We start from the raw sequence: 16184 nt of genomic DNA on the forward strand, positions 1-16184 counted from the left end.
AGGCAACTCATACCAGCCAATCTATTTTCAGGTTGCTGCATGTGAGAGATGGCTGCGGTGCTCTATTGCACTTTCACTGCACCTTATTAAGCAAACCCATATGATTGAAGGTCAGTCTAGTAATATAAGCAAGTGCATAGTGAAGGAGTACAGGTGGGGCATTTTAAAAATAAAGGCAGATAGCAAAAAACAAGTAAAATTTCAAAAAGTCATAATGATCATTTTTCTACAATGACACAACATAATTTAAGAGTTTTAATAGGTACGTTTCTCAACTGTACATATCCTATAATAAATAACTCCTTTTGGAAAGACATTTTCTAGCAACTTGCATTGTACTAGGCATTAATTCCCATACCAATAGTGAACAGTTTACATATATAGAATATCAAACAATACATAATTAAAAAAGAAATCAACATTCCGAGAAGGTCTTCTATATTAATCATTCCCAGGGTAAAAAAAAAGAATGTATAACTGGGTAAAGGTGTCAGCTGCTTCAGTGGCTCTGTGAACCTAGCCATGCATCATTTGGATGAAATTAGGAAGAACTGCCCCAGGATATACAGCTAAATATGTTTTCCAGGAAGAAGTTAAATTCTTTCACATTACTCACAAAGGGCAACTGTCAGAGCTGTATAGATCTCTGCAGTAGAGAGGTCTAAAACTAAGTCCTTAGCTAGATTGGCTGTGCAACGTCCCAGTGGAAGTGGAAATTCAGATAATAAAGGAAGAGTCCTGGAGGAGCACATTAGTGGCTGATGCACTGGGGTTGATTTACTAAAGGCAAATAGGCTGTTCACTTTTCAGCGGAATTCACACTTTGCAAAGGAGTTTTCCTCAACTTCCTGAATGAAGTAAAGCTCTGCTGACATCCAACCTCCAACCAAGTGCAAAGTGAATTTTCACCACATTCACTAAGCTAAGGGAAAATTCCCTTGAAAAGTGAACAGCATGTTTGTAGTAAATCAACTCAAAATATTCACACTAAAGCTACTGTTGTTTCAATGCTAGGCATGTGGGCTCCAGTTTGAGATGCTTGTGATGTTGTGCCTATGTGTGCTCCCAGTTGTGATGTTGGGCCTGTGTTCATGCCAGTTTGTGATAGTGGGCCTGTGTGCATGCCAGTTTGTGATGGTGGGCCTGTGCACTCTCCCAGTTGTGATGTAGGGCCTCTGTGCACACCATTTTGTGATGTGGGGCCTGTGTTACTTCAGTTTGTGATGTTGGGCCTGTGTGTGCTCCCGGTTGTGATGTAGGGCCTGTGTGTGCTCCCAGTTGTGATGTCGGGTCTGCTCCCGGTTGTGATGCAGGCCTGTGTGTTCCCGGTCATGATGTAGGGCTTGTGCGTGCTCCCGGTTGTAATGTAGGGCCTGTGTGCACACCAGTTTGTGATGGTGGGCCTGTGCACGCTCCCTGTTGTGATGTAGGGCCTGTGCGCACACCAGTTTGTGATGTAGGGCCTGTGCGCACACCAGTTTGTGATGTGGGGCCTGTGTTACTTCAGTTTGTGATGTTGGGCCTGTATGTGCTCCCCGTTGTGATGTTGGGCCTGTGTGTGCTCCTGGTTGAGATGTCGGGTCTGTGAGTGCTCCTGGTTGTGATGTCGGGTCTGTGTATGCTCCCGGTTGTGATATTGGGTCTGTGTGTGCTCCTGGTTGTGATGTCGGGTCTGTGGGTGCTCCTGGTTGTGATGTCGGGTCTGTGAGTGCTCCTGGTTGTGATGTCGGGTCTGTGTATGCTCCCGGTTGTGATATTGGGTCTGTGTGTGCTCTCGGTTGTGATGTAGGGCCTATGTACTCCCGGATGTGATGTTGGGTCTGTGTGTGTTCCCGGTTGTGATGCAGGGCCTGTATGCTCCCGGTTGTGATGCCAGGTCTGTGTGTGCTCATTGTTGTGATGCAGGGCCTGTGTGCTCCCGGTTGTAATGTCGGGTCTCTGCGTGCTCCTGGTTGTGATGACGGGGTCTGTGTGTGCTCCCGGTTGTGATGACGGGGTCTGTGCGTGCTCCCGGTTGTGATGACGGGGTCTGTGCGTGCTCTCGGTTGTGATGACGGGATCTGTGTGTGCTCATGGTTGTGATGCCAGGCCTGCGTGTGCTACCAGTTGTGACGCCGGGCCTGTGTGTGCTCCTGATTTTGATGCAAAACCTGTGTTTACTCCAGTTTGTGATGTATTGAAAATCATTAAAAGCTATCACTGGGTAATTACTACAAGTGCAGAAAGCACTTCCTCTCTTTATATTACGTATCTCACAACTAGTCTATCTCAGCTAATATCAGATAAGGTCTCAGGCTTCACACAGCCCTTGGTTTCCTATAGAAGTTTATAAGGGATGCATACAGTGTATTACTGGACAGCCACTGTATGTGAGTAAAAATATGGTAGGCTAAGGTTACACTGGTAATTAAATCTCTTTACTACTAAGATATGCAACTACTTGCTGTCAATTATCCTGTTAGCATTGTTATAATTTTAGTGTGCTGTGAGGTGACAGCCAACAAGTGGTTAGTCGCCAGTGTAGCCTTAGACTTGCTGTTTCCTGGAGATGCTCTTTAAAGTTAGATCTAGAACTAGAAGATGAGAATGGATCTTCCCTGTTTTTACTACTAAAGGTCAGCATGGCAGTGATATGTATGAATAATCCAGCATCTAAAATATGGTTTTCTATAGTTTTCAATAATATTTCTTTTAAAAATTGACTTTGCTCCTACTGAATACCTGTGGAGTATTGTTATCCTATAAACAGCTAGGTTTGGTTTCACATGCAGTTTTAACGGTCTGTGTTATGGGCCTAGTCCCTAAAGGTCTGGTATATATGGGTTACTAGGTGGGCTCCTTGATCCTGACTAAGGCTCTTTTTCATATATGGTTATTTTGATTAATTTTCTGTATATATTATGAGGCATCTCATAAGCTGGCTCTCTGAGGATTTCCCTTTATAACAAGCAAATACATTCCCCACTAGGTGGATTGAAAAGACAGCACTTGAACATTGTCATCAGGAGACATATCTCAGCCAGAATAATTGAGGTCTTCTGGTGGGACGGTGACACAAGTCTCAGTGAGCCACTGATGTTACAGACAGAATTGAAAAGTTTCACAAGAAACGCTGTCAGTCTCGGCTCAGGATACACCAGGAAGCTGGAAAAAAAATGTTCCTAATTAACCAATTGCTCAAAACATAGACATGCAAGGGTTGTTTTACTGACAATGATGGGCTGTAACAAATGAGCCTGTCAATGATCTAACTTGAAACTGCAAAGAGCCATCGTGTCCAATGAACGGATGCAGCACATGCATAAACCATAATCATTAGGTCTTCTCTAGGGAGAAGCAGTAAACTGTTGAAAGAATATAGAAATGTCCTACAAGCACTTCTGGTGCTTATGAGTGCTCTTTATCCTTTGAAAATCAGTTTTTATTTCACATACTCTGTGTACTACATGTATTATCATTGCAATTGTCTACATGTTTTACTGTTTGAATCCCCTGTGTAGGAAACTCATGTTGTGTATCCCTTATTAGATCTTTTTTCAATAAAAATATTGTACCAAAAAAATCAGTTTCTACACACTTCAAATATTGAGAAAACAGCTCAAAATAGGTGTAATGCAAAAAGAGAGCTGTGTATTACTGCTCTCCCAAGTGACAGCTGACCTTTACCAATAACCATAATATCTAATTTCTACTCTAGAACTTATTTAAAAATGTTGGCGGTTTTTTTTGGAATTTTTTTGTAAAAATGCATTTTGCAAACCTGTGGGGCAAAGAAAAATTTTACAGTGTCTCTTTACTGGACTTTTATAAATTTTAGCTTCCCAAAGAAAAATATCCCACACTTTACAATCACGTCTTATTCATATCATCAGTTTGCGGCAGCATCTATATTTGTGAGCAACTATTTTCAAGGATGAAGCACACAAAGGGCAAGATAAGACCCAAAATATTTGATGAGCACTTTGAGACGTCAATGAGAATTGCTACTACAGCCATCGAACCAGATATTGATTTGTTAAGTTTATCAAAAACAGTGTCAAATATCGCACTAGTTTTATGTTGACTTCTTTTACTTTGTAATATTTTTTATTATAAAACAATTAAGTTTTATTACTCAGACAGGTACATTATCTATATCAGTGATCGTTAATGTAAGATCTGCCCCATCTTTTTCTGCACATCAGCTATCTTTATTGTTAGTGCATTTTATGTGCGGCCAAAGACAATTCTTCTTCTTCCAATGTGGCCCAGGAAAGTCAAACGGTTTCTAAATCAAAAACCATTAGAATAAGAACAGCAGTTTGGTAGCACATGCATTTTAAGACTGAAGAAAATTTCTATTAGTGCACTTTACACCCAAATGGATTTCAACTTTAAACTGCTTTAGAACTGTGATATGTAGAATTCAGCTTCTAGGTAAAACAGACCCTTTTCATTCCTGAAGCACTGGCCTACTAGTGTGAAAAAGTTGCATTCTGGTGACTGTTTAACGATAGTATTTGGCAAATTCCCTGAATTCCATCCTTTATATTTTTCTCCATAAGATCAGGGCCAGGTGGTTACAGTGGTTACCTTTATTTATATGGTTTAAATCTCCCTGAAAACAACTTGCTCAAACACCCCAGTAGTATTATATCTGATATATTTTCTTGCATACAATACCTCCTAATAGCAAGTACAAAATTTTGAATTATACATTTTGAGATGCATTACTGGAAACCTCCAAACCTGAACTTGCTCTAAATTTAAATATAAATTTCGAGCACAGATCTAAGCTCAGGTTGGCCTCTCAACAATGCAGTGATTTGAAGCAAGTCACCTAAGATTTGACTTTGTCTCCAAATTTCATATTTTAATAAGGTGTGTTCCCAAGTATTGGAGGCTCCCAGTATGGCATCTTGGAACTTAGAATACCATGTGCAAGCACCTTGTGATGCTTGCTCTTATGTAGTGACTATTTTAACTGATAGACTTTCTTTAAAGTCTTCTGTATGCGATGCTTGAGAGCTTACCTGGAACAGACACACTGGAGATGGATTCTGGCTGAATGAGAGCATCAACCTTCACATGCTGGAACTGCTTACATGGTCCACTCTGCAGATGCCTGGGTGAAGATGGTTAAACTAATTAGTGAATAGAAACTAGGCCTATACACAAAGTTTCTTATGGCTTACCAATAGTTTTGCAAAGTGTGGGTCTTATTCATAAACTGATCTCTGGGTTTAATATTTTTTTGTTAGCATTAGAAGCTTCTGTTGTTTTTTTTTTTTTTTAAGATGACAATACAATTTTTAAATCTGAATAGCCTATTAGTAAAGGAACCCCAATGTCTCAGCTATTAAAGAACAGCATTTTATATGCTGAGCTGATGAAGCTGACATTAATCCAGCAAATGTTTCTGTATAAATTGCTCTACCTTCATTCAATCAAGTCGCCTGCGATTCTAATAAGAGGTCTGATGCAATCAAAACAATTAGTGTTGTGTTCTCTTGCTCCAAATTCCTTATCATCAAATGTGTTTAAATTGCTTGAAAACTGTAGGAACCAGGGAATGATTGAGGGATGTTCTGGAGAATTAGGGGATTGAGGATGATGGAAGCATGTTCTGGAGTTGGAGAGGACTGGGGATAATGGAGGCATTATCTGAAGGTGTAGAGGACAGTGGATGCATGTGCTTAAGGGAAGGGACTGCTGATGGCAGATGCATGTTTTAAAGGTGGAGGGGTGGGAGTTGGTGGAGCCATATTCTGAAGGTGGAGGTGACAGAGATGGTAAAGCCATGTTCTGAAGGAGAATTGGATTGGTTAGCAAATGCTTTGAAATGGAAGAAGGATGATCTGGAGGTGGAGGAGATAAGGGACAATGAAGACATATTCTGGAGACGGACAAGGGATAGTGGGCACAAGTTCTGGAAACAGAGAGCATGAAGATGGTAGAGGCTTATTCTGAAAGTGGAGATGAATAAGGACGGTGGAGTCATGTTCTGGAAGTAGAGAGGACTAAGGATCACATAAAGGCATGTTCTGAAGTTGGAGAAGACCTTGGGTCCAAGTTCTGGAGACAGAGGAGATGGTGATGGTGATGGTGGAGCTATGTTCTCAAGGTGGAGAGGACAAGAGCTTGTAAGGGTATGTTCTGAAATTGTGGAAACATGTATTTGAGGTAGAAGGATTGGAGACAGAATGCTGGAGGCATGTATCAGGGGTGGAGCAGATTGGCAACACTTGAGATTTGTGCTGTAGGTGGAGGGGACTGGGGACAATAGATGTATATTCGTGATTAGGAAAGGAAAGGCATATAGCAGAAGTTGAGAAAAATGGAGAAGGGCAGTGTGCAGGGTGAGAGTGTTGGAAGAGGAAAGGCAAGGAAAATACAGATAATAGGATTTTTTTCTGCACATCATAAAAACCCTTTCTTGGAGTCCATTGATGGACATAGGAACTTATGGACTCCTTAACGCATTCCCTGGTCCTGCCAGAGGATTCCTGCAGAAAGAAACTGGAGTATTCTGCTTCCTGGTAGACAAAGGGAACATGTAGGCCTTCAGAGGATGACCTTCACCTGCAATGCAGGGTCTAAAGCGCATCTAGATGTGTGAACCTCTTCTCCATGTCTAGAGTTTACCAAGTGAGAGGAACCAGTTTTCAGGGAATTTCCCTTAAAGGGATCAGTGTGGATGAATCTTAATGGAAGGGCTGATTAATCACAACAGGGACTACTACCTGATACTTAGAGACAGACATGTAAGACTGCTCAGGAACTAGGCCAGGAACAGCTGAAAAGGTGGCAGAAGTGGACCAAGAAGAGGAGAAAATGAGAAGTCTCTACATACGCTCTAGCCTCTTGTTGAATTCTTGACGATGGTATTAAGTGTAGGCCCCAAAAAACAACTGCCCTCAAGGGCCAAGCGAATCAGATGTCCTTTGAGTATGACATCAGCATCCAAGCACCATAACCATAGTGCTCTGTGCATCTCTATGGACATGAGACCCAAATATGATTTAGAATTAGATGTTTCTAGGAAGTATCACAACTGAAGCATAAGGCTCAAAACATCTGCTCTACCTACTCTATTAGGAAGTTGTCTGCCCCTGCTGTTTAGAGATCCTTTTAAAAACTGCCAAGCAATTCTGCCTTGGCATTTTAAGTTCACTGCGAGCATAGGAGGGAGGACAGAACCTGCCTGCAAAAACTAGTATTTAGGGAGGGATTTCAACTGCTTATTAGCAAAATCCTTAGAGGTAAACACACCCTTTGTCTTGTTAAGGTGGGTCACTGGAAGATCCACAGTGGGTATAGATAGTCTGCTTAGGCTTTGCAGGGGAAGGAGCATGGCCACAAAGTTTATGATGTGGACCCCTGACATAAAGTAGGGGACTCCGCTTCACCCGACAGAGTTGAGGAGGTAACTCCAATAAGACAGATCCTATAACCAGAGGGTAACAAATTTTACATCACAGATGTTGGTGCCCTCAGAGGGTCAAAGTGAAGCCGGCCATACACTAGTAGAATTTGTATGAAAATGTTTGTTTTAAGAATTTTCATTCAGTGTTCTAATGGTTAGTGGGATCAAATCAACAACTGTTTTTGACCACAGTGATGAGAAAAGTTGAAGGAGCAGATTAGAAAATCTTTCTCAAATGAACAAATTTCTAATTTTGAATTAAGTTTTTGCTAGAAAAAGTCCATTCATTCTAAAACTGAATGTTAAAAGCAAACATTTTTGAAGTACTTCCAAACAACATCTGTCAATTAATCATATGTACTGATGAGAATTTTTATAAGAATGTTCACACAAACGCTCGTTCAAAAATCTAGCTTAAATGTCTGTGGAATTATTACAAGAGTGTGTTCTGGGGTCACCTGTAGTGATGGGACTGTCTCCTCTCTTTATAGATGCAAACATGTTGCAACCACATGATGGTGAAGCAACAAGGTTTAACGTAAGAAGCGAGGCCTTTGGTACTCACAAACTCAAACAACTGAAGGCTGATGAGGGTCAGAAGGTGACCAAAATCATTGAGGACAGGCAGTAAGAACAGTCTAGAGTTCTCTTTTTGTAAAGCAGGAGCAGTAGTGAAATGATGCTTCCTTGATGACAAACAGCAGGGAAAAAAGAACATGCACAACATACATTCCACCCAGAGGATGACAACCATACTCAATTCCTCAGCACTAATCCTTTCTCTAGTAAAACCAGTGGTAGCAGGAAATTTGAAAAGCATCCAGAGGAGTAAATAATGAGGTATCTCCCAGTAGTCAGGCGATCAACCTATTCAACAAAGCGAGTCTTCAGAGACATGGCAAGTGCTGAGCTAATACTATGACCTTGACCTCGGAAAGAGCTCTGCAGCTACCTTTTACCAGTACTTTATTTCTGGGAGGTGCCCAAGGCAAAATCCAGTAATCAAAGGTCACTTCTCGGCTGGCCCTTCACATCAAGTCTAGTTGGGTTTAGATTTGGCACCCCAAAGCTAGGTTAAGGAAAGGCTGAACTGCATAGCTGCCATTTACAAACTAGCTCAAACACTGCTGCAGTGAGGAAACATGACTGGAGTCGACTGGAGAAGAAATTTAAAAAATAACACTGAAAAAAAAGGCTAGCAAAAATTGGTCAGGCATTTCTCAACAGAGCTGAAAAAAGATGTCTATCCTAGGGCACTAGCACGAAAAACTGGCCTACAATTGTTTATTTGCAATTTTCCAGTCTTCCTGTAGGAAAGCATCTTATGGGGCAGCAAGCAGAGAGGGAGCATGTCTACGGTGTAGAGTACAGCACAGCGCTGGAAGTGTGAGAGAGGCATGCAGCAAAGTGTGAAAGTGTAAATCTATGCTAGAGCTAAATTCAAGGGTAACTCCACTTTTGCGGGAATAAATATAGCAAATAAAACAATTAATATAGCATATCCAATTTCTACATAAGCCATATTGTATTTTAATGTTAATAAAAATTACCTTTCCTTTTCATTCTCCAATACTATCATATTCACTACCATATGGCAACCTGGACGCATTCTGTTCACAGTTCCCAAAAATGTAATTTTCTATTAGAACTCTACACTAAGATACAAGTCAAGTTTTAGGCATCCTCTGCAACAAAAAATGTAAATTTTGGTGAGATACTCCCTAAGGGTTAATCACTTCTAAAGGGATGCAGACACTGCACCTTTTTGCATCAGAACACAGAAAGTGCACCAGCTGATTATAATTAATTAGTTGTTCCCTTTCAGCATCAGTATCCAAATGCCATAATGGAGCAGCCAGTTTCTACTTTAGAGCAGGTACAGGAATTTTCAACATTTAAAATCCTTGCAAGGTATGTTGACCACCCAGGGGGGATTGTTTTTATTCTCAACACAAGTGGAGTTACTCTTTAAGTATTGGTTTCAATATCTCCCAGTAAGAAGGTGAAAGGTACATTTTAGCTTTGAAACTGGAGAGATTATAGGATACATGGAGAAGGAGCGGAGATCTGTGGACAAGGAGCCAGTATAGACGTTTCTGTGATTTAACATTAGCAATCAACACACATATAACCTGCTCAACGGACTGTCAATGACAGCAACCTGCAGGCAGAGTCAAAGGTCTCCTACAAACATAAGGTTATCCATCAATCCAATGTAAGCAGACTGGGCAACCGGCTTCTAATACTAACGGGTTCATTTAGGGTCCCTGCACACAAGACACAGATACAACTTTACTGATGCTTCCTAATGACCACAGGCTGCCAGTGCACATCATCCATGGTCTTACAGTCTGTATATAACTCTATGATATACAGAGGTTGTAAACGTGGTATGGGTGAGTGCCCAGCACAATGTATTGTACACAGGCACACAGGTTTGAGATATGCTGTGTGTATCAATGAAAAGCACATAGACCATGCAGGCTTTATGCTGATTTGCAACTTCCCAACCACAGCACCACCTGCCTGGAGTTTGCATATTCTTCCTGTGCCTGCATGGGTTTCCTCCGGGTACTCCAGTTTCCTACCACACTCCAAAGACATGCTGGTAGGTTAACTGAATCCTGTCTAAATTGGCCCTAATATGTATGAGTTAAAGTTAGGGACCTTAGATTGTACACCCCTTGAGGGTTAGGGACTGATGTGAATGTACAACATATATGTAAAGTGCTGCATAAATTGAAGGCGCTATATAAGTACCTGAAATAAATAAATAAAAATAAACTTCAGGGTTTTGGATGTGTCGGTGAGTGTGCATTCTATCACCCCTATACTAAGGTCTTTGGTGATACTGGGAGCCAAGTTTTGAGAACACTACTTCAGACCTTATTTCTGGATCAATTCAAAACCCAGCCTAAAAGACCTTTCACAGTTGTATTTTCCACCAAAATGAATTTTATTTATTACATACAGTTTTGACTTTTTTAACTACTTTATAAAGTACAACTAAATAATTCACACAATTTTACATATTTACTATAATGTGAAAAAATTGGTTTCTCCCAAGCAAGTTTTATAACTGATCATTCATTATTTATAACAGGGGTCTCCAAACTTACTAAACAAAGGGCCAGTTTACTGTCCCTAAGACTTTGAGGGGGCTGGATTGTGGCTAGTGAGAGTAGAAAATGTCCCGATGCTATCAGGGGAAGGAATAGTGCCCCATCATTGGTGTCAAAGGTAAGAATAGTGCCCTGCTGTTGGTGTCAGTAGGAGGAATCATGCTCCATTGTTGGAGTCAGTGGTACAATTAGTGGTAGTGGTAGAAATAGTGCTCCATTGTTGGTATCAGTGACAGGAATTATGCCCCGTTGTTGATGTCAGTGGAAGGAATAGTGCCCCGTCATTGGTGTCAGTGGTAAGAATAGTGCCCTGCTGTTGGTGTCAGTAGGAGGAATCATGCTCCATTGTTGGGGTCAGTGGTACAATTAGTAGTAGAAATAGTGCTCCATTGTTGGTATCAGTGACAGGAATTATGCCTCGTTGTTGATGTCAGTGGAAGGAATAGTGCCCCGTCATTGGTGTCAGTGGTAAGAATAGTGCCCTGCTGTTGGTGTCAGTAGGAGGAATCATGCTCCTTTGTTGGGGTCAGTGGTACAATTAGTGGTAGTGGTAGAAATAGTGCTCCATTGTTGGTATCAGTGACAGGAATTATGCCCTGTTGTTGATGTCAGTGGAAGGAATAGTGCCCCGTCATTGGTGTCAGTGGTAAGAGAAGTGCCCTGCTGTTGGTATCAGTAGGAGGAATCATGCTCCTTTGTTGGGAACAGTGGTACAATTAGTGGTAGAAATAGTGCTCCATTGTTGGTATCAGTGACAGGAATTATGCCCCATTGTTGATGTCAGTGGAAGGAATAGTGCCCCAAAAATGGTGTCAGTAGGGAGAATAGTGCCCCAAGGGTCGGATAAAAGCAAGCAAAGGGCCACATCCATCTCCCAAGCCACAGTTTGGAGGCCATTGATTTACAGTATCTATTATTGTTCTTTCATAGCTATGCCTCTAAACACAGACAATACCTGTTAAAATCCAGACACCAGGCCACTCACCTCTTCCAATCCTCCTCTGTTTCCCAGAATTCATACACAATAAATGTTACCATATCCGGCAGTCTTACAGCAGTAACACTGAAATAAAGCAGATAAGATGCAGGAATTTCTGAGGTGTTCATAGTGTCTCAGAAGGTAAACAACGGACATAGATCATATTCCTCTTTCCTTACATAAACATAATCTCACAATAAAAGCACACATAATGAAAGTTTGCTAAATTCAATGGTGCTAACATATGAATGGTGAACACCTGACAGATAAAAAACACTGCAAGGTATGAATTCATACGAAAATCAGCCATTTTAACCCCTTGACGCCAATTTAACACAAATATGCTGCCTCACAGAATTGGGCTTTTTTCCGTGGGGCCGCATATTTGCGTGCCTGTCTTTCTGCTGGGAGCGTGCCGCAGCCTGGCCCACTTTTTTTTTTCTTTCTATGAATGGAGGAGAGAGATACATAGTAGCTCTCTAACTCCTGGCATAGAGGGGGAAAAAATGTTTGTAAAAAAAAAAAAAGATAAATAAATATTAAAAAATAAAATAAAAAAATAATGAAAAAATACCTAGATCAAGGTTTGATCTAGTTCAGTGCCAGGGTAAGTGTTTGGGTCAAGGTCAGGGTCAAAGCTCAATGTCAAAAGGTCAGGATTTTAAAAAAAATGGTGTCAGTGTGTTTTAGGTAAAAAAATTAAAAACAAAAATGTGCACTATTGTTTCTGGGCTGTACTATGGGTACAAACAACCAACAACATACATATATGGTATCGCTGCGATCATCAAGAGCTGGAAAATTTATTTTGGGTTGTTCTTTGATGGTAGGTTATGGTAGTAACAAAAAACACAGCTAATTTAAAAAAAAAATATTTTTTTTTACTATTTTGGGTCAGTTTTCCTTTGATAATAAAAAAAAAATCAGGAGATATCCATTACCATTTACCACCAAATGAAAGCCCAATTTGTCCTGAAAAAAATTAGGTATAATTCACCTGGATGTACAAAGTAGTTGTGATGATATGTATGGTTTTAGTAACACATGTCAACGTTGCAAAATTGTGCTTAGGCCTTAAGATCTGTTTTACCCTTAGGTGTGAAGGGGTTAACATTGCCGCGGTGTGTTTACAGCAAGGGTGTTAACGTGCACTGCGGTAATGCAACCCATATTTTCAAAGGATGCTGTAACTTCAAGAAGGAATGGTCTATCTCCTGGGGCAGCACAGTGGCTAAATGGTTAGCACTTCCGCCTGGCAGTACTAGGGTTCTTGGTTCGGATCCCAGCCACGGCACCACCTGCCCAGAGTTTGCATGTTCTCCCTATGCCTGCGTGGGTTTCCTCCGGGTACTCCGGTTTCCTCTGACACTCCAAAAGACATGAAATGAAAATGAGAAGCGCACCAACCTTGCGCATTACCTCAGTAACCAAAATTTATTAATTGTAAAAAATATATTCACAAACAGCGAATAAAATCAGGCATGTACAGTTGTGACCAAAATTATTCAACCCCCAATGCTGTAAAGGGGTTTAGGGACTATAGTGTACATTTGGAATTGTATTCAGAATCAAATCCTACAAGGACGTTGTAACTACCCAAATGCAACTAAAATGACATCAATTGTTTATGTAATACAGTAGTAAATGGTTCTTATGTGGTTTCTTCATTGCCACAATTATTCAACCCCTTAAAGACTACCACTCTGAAGAACAGAGGTTCATACAGGTGCTTTCCATCAGGTATTGAAAACACCTGTGGATGTCACCGAGCAGCAATCAAGCATAATAAGCACCAATTAGGCAGCTTTAAAATGACTGTGATACTCAGCTCCTTCTAGACATTTACTGGTGTGGTTACAAACATGGTGAAGGCAAGAGAATGGTCCAGGAAGACAAGAGAAGAGGTGATTTCTCTTCACAGGAAGGGCAATGGCTATAAGAAGATTGCAAAGATGTTAAACATACCAAGAGACACCTTAGGAAGCATCATTCGCAAATTCAAGGCAAAGGGCACTGTTGAAACGCTACCTGGTCGTGGCAGAAAGAAGATGCTGACTTCGACTGCTGTGCGCTACCTGAAGCGTAGAGTGGAGAGAAGTCCCCGTGTGACTGCTGAGGAACTGAGAAAAGATTTGTCAGATGTGGGTACAGAAGTTTCAGCCCAGACAATAAGACGCACACTGCGTAATGAAGGCCTCCGTGCCAGAACTCCCAGGCGTACCCCCTTGCTGTCTCCAAAGAATAAGAAGAGTATGCCAAAAGCCATGTGGACAAACCACAAAAGTTGTGGGATAGTGTTCTGTGGACTGATGAAACAAAATTAGAACTGTTTGGGCCCATGGATCAACGCTATGTTTGGAGGAGGAAGAACAAGGCCTTTGATGAAAAGAACACCTTGCCTACTGTGAAGCATGGTGGAGGGTCAATCATGCTTTGGGGCTGTTTTGCTTCTGCAGGTACAGGGAAGCTTCAGCGTGTGCAAGGTACCATGAATTCTCTTCAGTACCAGGAGATATTGGATGGAAACGTGATGCAGTCCGTCACACACCTGAGGCTTGGGAGACGTTGGACCTTTCAACAGGACAATGATCCCAAGCATACCTCCAAGTCCACTAGAGCATGGTTGCAGAGGAAAGGCTGGAACATTTTGGAGTGGCCATCGCAGTCACCAGACTTAAATCCGATTGAGAACCTCTGGTGGGACTTAAAGAAAGCAGTTGCAGTGCGCAAGCCTAAGAATGTGACTGAACTGGAGGCCTTTGCCCATGAAGAATGGGCGAAGATACCCGTAGATCGCTGCAAGACACTTGTGTCAAGCTATGCTTCACGTTTAAAAGCTGTTATAACTGTAAAAGGATGCTGTACTAAGTACTAAGATTGAATGTCACTTGGGGGTTGAATAAAACTGATAATGCTGTGAGCACAGAAAAGACATTTGTGGTTATTTCATTATAACTGTTATGTTATATTTGTCTGACCTACAAGTGCCTCTTTAATGTAAATGTAAGCAAGATGACTGAATGATCAAAAGCAATGTCAAACTGGCCAAAACACTCAATTTCAGTGGGGGTTGAATAATTTTGGTCACAACTGTAAGTCCTCACAGGGACTTGAAGATAACATGAGTCCCATCAGGGGAGTGGGTGTTCAGTACAGCTGACGCGAAGGGGGTCCCTTCTTCCTCAGAGCTCTTCAAGTCCCTGTGAGGACTTACATGCCTGATTTTATTCGCTGTTTGTGAGTATATTTTTTACAATTAATAAATTTTGGTTACTGAGGTAATGCGCAAGGTTGGTGCGCTTCTCGTTTTCATTTCATTCTGCAGTGTTGATTGGGCTTCCCCAGCCTTGTTTTGGAGCCGCACAGCCCTTTATGCATTGGTGGACGATCCCTCCAGGCCTGGTTCCATCTGATCGCCACCTGTCTGAGCCCTAGAGCGCAGGAGAATTCGTCTTTGATTTACTCCAAAAGACATGCTGGTTGGTTAATTGGATCCTGTCTAAATTGGCCCTAATATGAGTATGTAAGTTAGGGACCTTAGATTGTACACCCCTTGAGGGTTAGGGACTGATGTGAATGTACAATATATATGTGTAAATTGACGGCGTTATATAAGTACCATAAATAGATTAATCTCCAAGTGAGCCTGCTCTCTGTTTGTGTATTGCTGTATATGTAGTCTAGAGTTAGGGACCACACATTACTGAGGTGCATTGATGCAGCAGTGTGGTTTTCACATGTATTTGCAAATGCATGCAACTAAGGCCTTATTCACATGGGCGTACTACAGCGTACACCTATGCGTGGACACTGTTTACCCACACGGGAATGCACTGGGGTTCCATGCATTCCTGTGCAAGGTGTCTCATTCATATAATTTGGGATGCAGAGGCACAGCTGCTGCTCCCAATTTGAGAGTGACATGGGTGCACAGCCCCGAATGCACGATGTCCGCACCTGCACGGCGGTCAAATTAAGAGCAGTGGCTGTGCGCATGCAGACTCTGCATCCCAATTGACACAAATGGGACTGCCTGCATAGGGATGCACCTAACACCTGTGCAACACCTTGCGGACAAACACGGCCCTCGCATGGATGTAAGCTGTAGTAGGTTCGTGTGAATGAGGCTTAAAAGCTGTTTTTAACCTGATTAGTTAAAACAGTTATTTTTTTGCGAGCTAGCATGAACGTGTACTGGGGACCCTCTGTTTATTATTATACAGGATTCATATGGCACCAACAGTTTTCACAGCTCTCTACAAAATGAAGGCAGACATTACAGTTACAATACGATTTAGTACAAAAGGAATCAAATTGTTAGAGTTTGCTGGTTGTTTTTTCAATGCAGTGCATCACAATGTACAGATGGTTAACATCTGTGAGATGTAGAACACCAAAAAGGTAGGTTCATTGAGGTGACATTAAAGACGAATGGTGCTGCAATGCACTGTGCTGCAGTGACGCATGTATTTTACCTGTGTTACCACAATGCAAAGCTTTGAATCTGGTCTAAACATATTTTTACGAAGAAGCAGCACAAGTACCTGAATCATCGTTTTGCAATCCCTCTAAAACATTGACACTAGAAGAGATGGGCAACAGCACCGTAAGCCAATTAGGGCTCTTTTACTATGCACGGTGTTGACTGTGAACATGCATACAGGAGAGGAGGACAGAA

General features: G+C 41.6%; 1 protein-coding gene across 3 annotated transcripts in view; it reads right to left on the bottom strand.

Moving 5' to 3' along the window:
- Positions 1-242: 242 nt before the first annotated feature.
- The window catches only part of NECAB2 (N-terminal EF-hand calcium binding protein 2), a 355097-nt gene continuing 339155 nt past the window's right edge, over positions 243-16184 (bottom strand). For 2 of the 3 annotated variants that reach the window (XM_089692863.1, XM_089692862.1), the window contains 3 exons: positions 11513-11590; positions 5013-5104; positions 243-3144 (listed from right to left, as the gene is read on the bottom strand). In XM_089692863.1, the coding sequence (XP_089548989.1) occupies positions 3116-3144; positions 5013-5104; positions 11513-11590 (199 nt within the window). In that variant the 3' untranslated portion in view covers positions 243-3115. The remainder of the gene's footprint in view (positions 3145-5012; positions 5105-11512; positions 11591-16184) is intronic. The other variant, XR_016315375.1, reaches the window with a different exon arrangement.

Source organism: Staurois parvus, unplaced genomic scaffold (genome assembly GCF_062004578.1).
Source record: "Staurois parvus isolate SC_StPar_1 unplaced genomic scaffold, SC_StPar_1.0 ptg000607l, whole genome shotgun sequence".
NCBI classification, from domain to species: Eukaryota; Metazoa; Chordata; class Amphibia; order Anura; family Ranidae; genus Staurois; species Staurois parvus.